The sequence below is a fragment of the Spea bombifrons genome, chromosome 1 (genome assembly GCF_027358695.1).
Source record: "Spea bombifrons isolate aSpeBom1 chromosome 1, aSpeBom1.2.pri, whole genome shotgun sequence".
In the NCBI taxonomy this organism is placed as follows: domain Eukaryota; kingdom Metazoa; phylum Chordata; class Amphibia; order Anura; family Pelobatidae; genus Spea; species Spea bombifrons.
The window spans coordinates 74,541,002-74,550,997 of record NC_071087.1 but is presented as its reverse complement, the minus strand read 5'-3'; the positions used below and the strand labels follow the sequence as shown (position 1 = coordinate 74,550,997).

The 9,996-nt window shown below is 42.9% G+C and overlaps 1 protein-coding gene across 2 annotated transcripts in view; it reads left to right on the top strand.

The window, feature by feature from the left end:
* Positions 1 to 9,605, top strand: part of CD320 (CD320 molecule) — a 25,342-nt gene extending 15,737 nt beyond the window's left edge. The window contains exons 10-14 of one of the 2 annotated variants that reach the window (XR_008354032.1): positions 4,356 to 4,487; positions 6,890 to 6,955; positions 7,364 to 7,509; positions 8,631 to 9,101; positions 9,148 to 9,605. Coding sequence is in view for 1 of the 2 variants with exons in the window: in XM_053463762.1 (XP_053319737.1) it covers positions 4,356 to 4,487; positions 6,890 to 6,955; positions 7,364 to 7,509; positions 8,631 to 8,666 (380 nt within the window). In the remaining variant the exon portion in view is untranslated. Of the gene's footprint in view, positions 1 to 4,355; positions 4,488 to 6,889; positions 6,956 to 7,363; positions 7,510 to 8,630 lie in introns of both variants that reach the window. The other variant, XM_053463762.1, reaches the window with a different exon arrangement.
* The last annotated feature ends 391 nt before the right edge of the window (positions 9,606 to 9,996 follow it).

Here is a 9,996-nt window from a genome sequence, read left to right as displayed (position 1 = left end):
ACATCGACACCCCTAAGAGAAGCAGTACGATCCTCATAAGCACGGAGACACCTCACTGGACAAAGCCCGGGCCGATCAGGAAAGGCCGGATAAAAAACTGACGAAATAGAAGTCTTGGTACGGCGAGAAATATCAAACCGTACACCCTCCGGCACGAAGGAACGAGCAGTGATATCCAATGCCCTAACATCGGAAACCCGCTTGCACGAGATCAAACAAAATAAAGTAACCAATTTAGCCGACAACTGCTGCAAAGATAAATCCTCATCAGGACCCCACTGATCCAAGAAATCCAAGACCAAAATAACATCCCAGAAGGAAGTATAGCGTGAAGCAGGAGGACGAGAAAAACTAATACCCTTAAGAAGACGACAAACAAATGGGTGACGCCCAATGGGAACACCCTCAAAAGGAACATGGCCAGCCGAAATAGCGGACCTAAACACATTCACTGTACGATACGCTTTCCCTTCTTCAAAGAGCATAGTGAGGAATCCAAGGATATCATTCAAAGGAGCAGATACGGGATCCACGTGTCTTCCCACGCACCACTTAGACCAGGAACCGCATGCCGAACAATAAGCTCTTCTGGTACCAGGCGCCCATGCATTCGCCATAAGGCGGAGAGTTGATTGCGGAACACCAGGGAAAGACCACGGTCCCGGGAAAGTAGCCAAACCATCAGACGAAGAGAACCGGAGCACACCAAGCCGTGCAGATTCCCCTCCGGGTCCGTCAGAATGTCCGGACGGTCCAGGAGCAACCGAGGCACGTCTATGGACATCTCCAGCAATTGAGGGAACCACGGTTGAGACTGCCAAAACGGGGTGATCAACACCAGAGTGTCCCCTCGGGTCCGGAGATGAAGAAGGGTCCTGGCAATCATGTTGAAAGGCTGAAATGCATAATGCCTGCCCTGAGTCCAGTCTTGAAGGAACGCATCCGTAGCCAGGGCGTCCGGATCCGGTCTCCAACTGATGAACCGAGGAAGTTGGGCGTTGAGACGGGATGCAAATAGATCGATATGGAAGGGACCCCAAATGTCGTCGATCCGATAGAACAGATCCGGATGAAGACGCCAATTGCTCGCATCCCGAAGATACCTGGAATTCCAATCCGCCGTAGTATTGGAGAGACCGGGAATATATTCTGCTACAACAGAGATGTTGTTGCGAAGGCAAAAGTGCCAAAAATCCCGTGCCAGAATCGCCAAAGCCCTCGATTTGGTACCTCCCAGATGGTTGATGTAACGAACCGCAGAGATGTTGTCCATCTTGAGGAGGATGGAACAAGAAGCCTGAGCGGGAGACAGGCTGCGTACCGCGAATGAACCCGCCAACAATTCCAGGCAGTTGATGTGGAGGAAGGACTCGTCTGGAGACCATCGCCCACCTGTAGAGATGTTCCCGCAACGCGCGCCCCAACCGCGTAAGCTTGCGTCTGACTCTATGACCAGGTCTGGTACCGGTCCGCATATCGCTCTCCCATTCCACGCGTCCATATGAAGAAGCCACCACATCAATTCCTCCTTGGCCTCCGCATCCAGCGCTATCTTGGTTTTGTAAGAGAAGCCCTGTTTCAGATGAGCCGCCTTCACACGTTGCAGCGCTCTGTAATGCAACGGTCCTGGGAAGATGGCTTGAATGGACGAGGAAAGAAGCCCTAACATGCGAGCAAGGAGCCGCAGGGAAATCAATGGAAGACGCAGTATTCGTCGAATCTCCTTCTTGATAGCTACCACCTTCGCACGAGGAAGCTGCAACGTCTGCAGGACTGCATCCACACGAAAACCCAGGAATTCGATGGATTGAGCGGGAGTCAGGATGGATTTTTCCCAATTGATCAGGAAACCCAGATTCTGCAGTAAGGATACCGTCCAACCGAGATTAATCTTGAGGAGTGCCTCCGATTGGGACATGATCAGAATATCGTTGAGGTATATGATAAGCCGAACACCTCGACTTCGCAGAAACGACACCACTGGTTTCAGAACTTTGGTAAAACACCACGGGGCGGATGAGAGGCCGAACGGGAGGCACGTGAACCTCCACTTCTTCCCGAGCCATGTGAACTGAAGAAAATCCCTGTCTTCGACGGCTATGGGGATCGAAAAATATGCGTCCTTTAGGTCCAACTTGACCATCCAATCTGACGGGAGCAACAGATCCCGAAGACAATGGATACCTTCCATCTTGAAGTGACGATACACTAGGAAGGAATTCAAAGGCCGTAGATTGATCACAGGACGTACTCCACCTCCTTTCTTGGGAACAAGAAAAAGGTTGCTGACGAATCCTGGGGTATCCCAGGGAAACTCCTGAATGGCCCCTTTGTCCACCATTTCTGCAACCTCTGCAGAGATCATCTCTCGATCCTTTGCCGGAAACACAAAAGGCCTCGCAGGAGCCACCTGGAAAGGAATGGTTGCCCATTCCAAACGATAAGCCTGCACGGCTTCCAAAACCCAAGCATCTTGTGTCACAACTTGCCATACGTGAGCAAACTGAGCCAACCTGCCCCCCACTTTTACAGGGGAAAAACGGTGAAACCAGGTACTTACCGTAGGGTCTCTTCCCTGGAAAGGTTCCTCTGGAAGTGCGAGACTGCCATGGTCGTCCTCTGGAGGGGAAGAACGGAGTGGTCTTGGGTTCGGCATACACCGATCTACTGGGGAAGGAGCCTCGATTCTGGCGGAATGAACCGCGAAATCCACGGCCGGACAGACGGCCCCTAGCTCTGCCGGCCCCGCCAAAAACCTTAGGCGTAAAAACACGCTTCATAGAGCTTTGAACCTTATCCAAGGCTGTGAAAGTCTTCACAAAAGACCCCAGATTCTTGATAAAAGAATCACCGAATAACATACCCTTGGCCGAAGGGCCAGGCTCATTATCAGCCATATTCACCAATTTAGGCTCTATTTTGAGGAGAATGGCCTTCCTACGCTCAATCGCCAGGGAGGAATTAGCGTTCCCCAGCAGGCACACCAAACGTTGAACCCACCCTAAAGCGGTATCAACGTCCAAAGGCTGATCACCCATTTTGGCGGCCTCCAATAGCTCGTACAACTTGGTGACGGGCCCAATAGAATCCAAAACCCTGTCCTGGCAATTTTTAAGGGAAAACTCAAGACCCTTACGGGGTTTCCATCCAGTCTTCCCAAGAAATTGAATAATCTGAGGGTCTACCTCGGGAATCTTACAGACCCCGTCGGGAACAATCGGCCGTGGGCATTCGTCTCTCAGTTTATTCTTAGTCTCCTTAGATAAAGGAGTACGAATACGAGCAGCCAGGTAATTAGCAATGTGAGCGGGGGGCTCCCACTCCGCAGAACGAGGATGGCGAAGATCATCCGGATCAAATAGGGGCAAACCTTGAGGATCTAGTAGACCCTGAGCCTCTAACACCCAAAGCCTGCTTAACAGGCATGGTAGGAAGGGTATCTGAAATTGGAGGGGGAATATCAGACTCATCGGAGTCAGCACCGTCCAAAGGATCCCTGTAAGAATCCATAGACTGGACATCCTCACCATCACTGGCCTCTGAATCAGAGGACTCAACCAGGGCACGCGCCCTTTTCCGTTTTCTGACCGATTTAGCCCGGTCAGAGGCACTATTGCACGGTGCATACGCGCCATCTGTGACAGCATGAGAACTGTCCATAACAGCAGGGGAGACCCTGACATCAATCAGTGAGGGAGACAAGTGCTTTGTCTTGGCAGAGGCTTTACGCCCTGTCAAACGGGGCACAGAATGTCCTGCAGAAGAAACCCCAGGCTGAATAAGGCCGGGGCCCTGGGCTTGAGCAAAAGCCTGGGCAATAGATTGAGATATGGAGGATGACATAGCCCCCACAGCCTGAACTAAGGCCTGATTAATGGACTTGGACATAGTAGTGTCCATCATTAATTGGAATTCCTCAGAGGAAACCAAATGATCATCCCTGGCCACATTGCTAGTAGGGACAGCAGTGGAAGCATTAGCCCCATAAGGGAGATCGCCACCAGAACTCTGCATAATAAACTGTAAAAGTAATAGGTAGTAATACTATATTTATATCGCATCACATGGATGCATTAAAAAAAAAGTTTGAAAATTACTTTAAAACATAATGATATTGCAATTACCAGGAAGTATTTAAAAATCTAAAATCTGTAACATTTGACCTTCAGTTTTAACCCTGAGTTTGATATGCATTTCACTATTAGCTACTTCTTTTGGCCTGACTTAAATCAAGTATTTTTGGTTCAGATTATTAAACATATTAGAAAAGGCTGGGTGGATATTTGTATGTGTGACAGGACTTCTTTCTAGGGAATGTACACCCCTAATTTTTACCCCTTTTCTTTGCTGTGTAGGTTTAAACTTGTGCTTGGAGCAGGGAGCAACGTGTTCTTTCCTTTGTGTTCCTTCTCCGAGCCAAGAGCTTTCTCAGGCCTATAACTGTCTAAACTCGGACTCTAATTATATCTCATGCCTTCCAGAAACAGGTAAATACTAAAAGTGGCCCTTTTTAACAGAAGGGTTTTATTCAGCTGGAGCTGATCATTCCTTTTTTCTTTGCTTTAGGCTGGAGGATTTTACTGGGTTTGGTCATGCATAATGAGTTGTTAGTTGAAACTGCAACTCTACTGCAAACAATTAGAAACATAGAAACATAGAAAGTGACGGCAGATAAGAGCCAGAAGGCCCATCCAGTCTGCCCAACCTCTGAGTACTCTCCTTTAGTACTTGCCCTTATCCTATATCTAGCTTGGCATTATGCCTATCCCATGCTTGCTTAAATGACTTTACTGTATTAACATCTACCACTTCCACTGGGAGGGTATTCCATGCGTCCACTACCCTTTCCGTAAAGTAATATTTTCTGATGTTACCATTAAACCTTTGCCCCTCTAGTTTATGCTTGTGTCCTCTTGTTGCGGTTTTATTTCTTCTTTTAAATAAACTTTCTTCCTTTACTTTGTTGATTCCCTTTAAGTATTTAAATGTTTCTATCATATCCCCCCTGTCCTGTCTTTTTTCCAGGCTATATAGGTTAAGATCCTTTAACCTGTCCTGGTAAGGTTTATTTTGTAATCCATAAACCATTTTAGTAGCCCTTCTCTGCACTTTCTCCAACAAATCTATATCCTTGTGGAGATATGGTCTCCAGTACTGTACACAATACTCCAAGTGAGGTCTCACCAGTGATCTGTACAGCGGCATGAGCACTTCCCTCTTCCTACTGCTAATACCTCTCCCTATACAACCAAGCATTCTGCTAGCATTACCTGCTGCTCTACTGCATTGTCTACCTACCTTTAAATCCTCAGAAATAATTACCCCTAAATCCCTTTCCTCACACGTTGAGGTTAGGACAGTACCAAATAGTCTATACTCTGCCCTTGGGTTTTTATGCCCTAGGTGCATTACTTTGCATTTATCCACGTTAAATGCCAATTGCCACAGCTCTGACCATTTTTCCAGCTTACCTAGATCGTTTGCCATTTGGCTTCTTCCTCCAGGAACATCAACCCTGTTGCAAATTTTTGTGCCGTCGGCAAATAAACATACCTTTCCATCAACACCATCTGCAATATCACTAATGAAAATATTAAAGAGAATGGGTCCAAGTACAGATCCCTGAGGTATCCCACTGGTAACAAGACCTTGTTCTGAATATACGCCATTGACTACAACCCTCTGTTGTCTGTCACTCAGCCACTCCTTAATCCATTCAACAACATTGGGATCTAAACCCAGAGATTGCAGTTTATTTATAAGTCTTCTATGTGGGACAGTGTCAAAGGCCTTACTGAAATCCAGATACGCAATGTCTACTGCACCACCTTGATCAATTACTTTAGTCACCCAATCAAAAAAATCAATAAGATTTGTTTGGCAAGATCTTCCTGAGGAAAACCCATGTTGTTTTTGATCTTGAAAGCCATGTGACTTCAGATGTTCAACAATCCTTTCCTTTAACATGGTTTCCATTAATTTTCCCACTACAGATGTAAGACTAACTGGCCTGTAGTTGCCCGACTCCTCCCTACTGCCTTTTTTGTGTATAGGCACAACATTCGCTACTTTCCAATCCCCAGGGACAACTCCCGTTACCAATGATTCGTTAAATATATCAGTTAACGGTTTTGCTAGTACACCCCCAAGCTCTTTTAATAACTTGGGGTGTATCCCATCAGGCCCCATCGACTTATTTGTCTTTACCTTAGACAACTGAAGTAGAACCTCCGCCTCGATAAACTCACATATTTCAAATGATTCAGTCTTTTTTCCCAACTGATTTTGTGAATCTCCCATTAAGGCAAAGTTAGTGAATTATTGCCTAAAATCAAATTAACCACATTAAAGAAGCTCCTTAAATACCAGCAGATAAGCTTCACATCATGTAGAGAGAAGTAAAAGAAAACTCTCACTTTGTTGTTTTCTTTAATGCTCTCTGTCTCTTACAAACTGTGTATAATGTTAATTGAAATACTACAGTCTTCTTATTCCTCCAAAGCCCTCCCATTTGTTTTACATCACAGCAGTCTGGCCACCAGCTGCCGCTCCCAACTGCCATTTCATTTTAAAAAAGGAATACCGTGGTTATTTAAGATGCATTCCATATTAATACAAAATATAAAAATCTAGGAACTTTGGGAAAAACCTCTATGTGGAACACCTTTAATTCCTTAGCTAAGAGAATTCCCTCATAGTATGTTGTTGTGGAGCCTTAAATTCCTTTGGGTAGAAGCATGTTTTTTTTTTTTTTTAAGATTTGTTTAATTATGTTTGTAATTACAGATACTAGCATTTTATTTCAGGTAAATTTGTACTTTCACTGCTTTCATTTATTGCTGTGTGTGCTTTCATATTTCATGTTTTCTCCATCATGTCACTTTTTTAGTGAACACTGGTGATAGTGTTGAAAAAATCTCCTTTTATACCAGCAGTTTGGTGTTTATTTTGTCAGGTAAGAGATAATTAACAGACACACTTGTCTAAACATTAAAACATGTGAAAAGAGAAACATCCAGTATCTAAAACATTGACTTTCTCTAGTTAAGTGTCCTTTAAACTTTTTCCCTTGGAATCACTGGCAGCAGCAAGTTACAGAGACTCTTCAGTTGGGTAGAGCAGGAACAAATTTATAAACGATCTGTCCCGTACATGTTTTTGGATGAACGAGTGGTATGGTAGTGACTTCAAGGTCATGACTACTCTGGGTTGGTCAACATTTACATCCCCAGTTGCAGGGTGGAGGGATGGTTAACTTTTGACCCAGGATCCTCATTTAAGAACAACAAATCTACAATTATCTTATTGTGTATGATGTGATGTGATAATGTATCTGAGAGATATAATGGACATATCCTCTTAGTTCTTTTTAGTGCATCACTGATTTTCTGCGTTATTTTATACAACTGGAACAAAACAAACTGTAATTTACTGAATACTCGGCTCTTTGAAGCTTCTAAGAAGTATCTGAAACCAGATCTGGATCGCACTACCTCATCTACATACATGGTTGGTGATTTATTTTTACTTAATAAAATGTTAACACTGCAATGTATTTGCTGGTATATTTGAACTTCTCCATCCACCCATTCACAAACCTGTAATAATAATAATAAAAAATGTTCCCTAAAGGGACAGTTAAATGCTCCACCAATAATGAATGCATATTATTACTTTAGGATGCATTGCTTTACCTAAGAAAATAAAGAGAAAACTTGATGAATGCTGCAGCATAAGACCCCACTGTTACATTGTGTGACTTGGAAATCAATGGGGACACTTTCAGCACATGTGTGCAGAGGCACTGCATAAATATTCTACATGCGCAGTGTGCAAGAAAATAGATTGGGAGGTGGAAATGCATAGAAGGCATTCTGGCGCATGCAAAAAAGCACTTATAATTATATAATTATAATTATGTGGTTGTGCCTGCTATGCACCAACACATGGTGGATCTTTGGAACTTTAGAAGAGCTATTTCTATAGTAACAAGCAATGGTGTCCAAAATATTTGACACAGAGCCTCAGAGCTCTAGCTAGCTCCTTTTTGTGCCCGAGGCAGAAATGGCAAATTGTGCCCCCTGCTATTTTATCTTTTTGCAGAGGTTATTTTACTTACACTGCCCTTACACACACACACACATGCACTGCCCTTAAACACGCCTGTCCATACACACTGCCTTTACACACACCTGCCCATAAGCACACACATGCATATGCACATACACTGCCCTTACACAACCCTCCCTTTAAACACACACATATACACATACACATACACACACAAGCTTAGAAACACACACATATACACATATACAAATACACTGCCCTTACACCCTTTTTCTCCCCATTTCTTACCTTTCTCATCCTCTGTCGTGGTAGGATTTTCAGACCTCTGCTTTTATTGATGCAAAGTGTGATGTCATATCCTGGCACTTGGCATCATTTGCTTGCACATAGTGATTAGGGAGCACAGAAGCCAAGGTCTGAAGTGCTTCTCTCGCCTCGCCCTTCCTACATCCCTGCGGAGCCTACTTATGCATAATTATGCTTTCGACAGTAGTCGATATGTAGTTGATATGAACATTTTATGTCTGATTTTAACTGCTGACCTTAACTTTTTATTGCAGCTGTCTGATCTGAAACATGAAGAGGAAGATGTATGAGTGAATGTATTTTACGGAACAAAGACTTTTTTCCCCCTCCATTAATGGGTTCTAACAGACGAGTGGAGGACCTCTTTCTACACAAGAAACTAACATACATATGAAAGCTAAACAAAAAGTCTGGCTTGACTGTTTGAGAGCTCTAATTATAGCCCTTGATGATTATTGGCAGGTATTGGTCATCCCTTAAATACAAACATGTTTAGCTACATCTTTAAGGTTTTGCAGGGTGTAAGGACTTATAAATGTGATAAGCACTTATTTCAAAGTTATCTAATTTTACCAGTAGTTAAGGAGCCAAGTGCCAAGCAATTCTTGGCACATCTAAATTCAATTAGAGTCTGCACACTCCCATATCCTTAAGCTGTGGCATTCATAATTGAACTCTGCCCACATCTGTCCACCACAATTGTATGCTTGTTTAAACAGACACAAGTCGAAAAAGGGGATAGAACAAGGGGTTTGCAGAATTATATATAAGATTTGTTTTGGTTTGTAGCATTTGGTGGTTAATATAAATACAAATGTTTATATTGTACAAATATATAGTGTAAAGGAATAGCCCTGTGTGTGAAACAAACCCCCCCACACACAAAATCTCCATTTTTTTTATTTAAATGTTACAGTGAATGTTTCAAGGCATTTGCCATTTTCAGCACATATAAGTACGGTATATCAGTAAATGCATGTCTTAACCATTTCAGGGATCGAATATGTCCTTTTGATATACTTGATGTGTGTAGTTTCAAGCTGAGTACTGCTTCTGGTCTTTTTCTCATTTTGTTTGAAATTTGTTGGAGGCTTGTGTTACTTTCTTTTAAAGCAATAATTATACACCTATGGTATTTTTCTGCAAGGTTTCTGCTTTCCTTCATACTTGATGTTTTTTTTGTAGTTTGATTTTTTTTTTTTAATTAAAGCTTTTCAGCACTGTACTGCAAAAGAGTAAATTAAGCATTTTGCAGACTTCAACATAGTTCATCAGTAGATTTACAGGTACTTATTTTTTTTTAATATATTCCAGTCTGTTACTGAATACTTGGAAGTTGGATTATTCCATTTAATACATTTCACTAACTTGATGTGACTAGTCTTTATGAATTACTTTTCCAATACTGAAAACAAGCAGTTTTATACCAAATGCCCTGCTATTGTTTTCTTTTTTCAGCTGATAGTACTTTAAAAGGTCTTCTACAGTACAGGTTATGTTTATAAGTATTCATTCACTGCACCACTTAAGTGAATGATATCTCATTGACTTGGTTACGAAGCGAGCTTACATAGCTTATAGATGTAAGGTGATCCGAGTTAACTATTTGTAATGCACAGC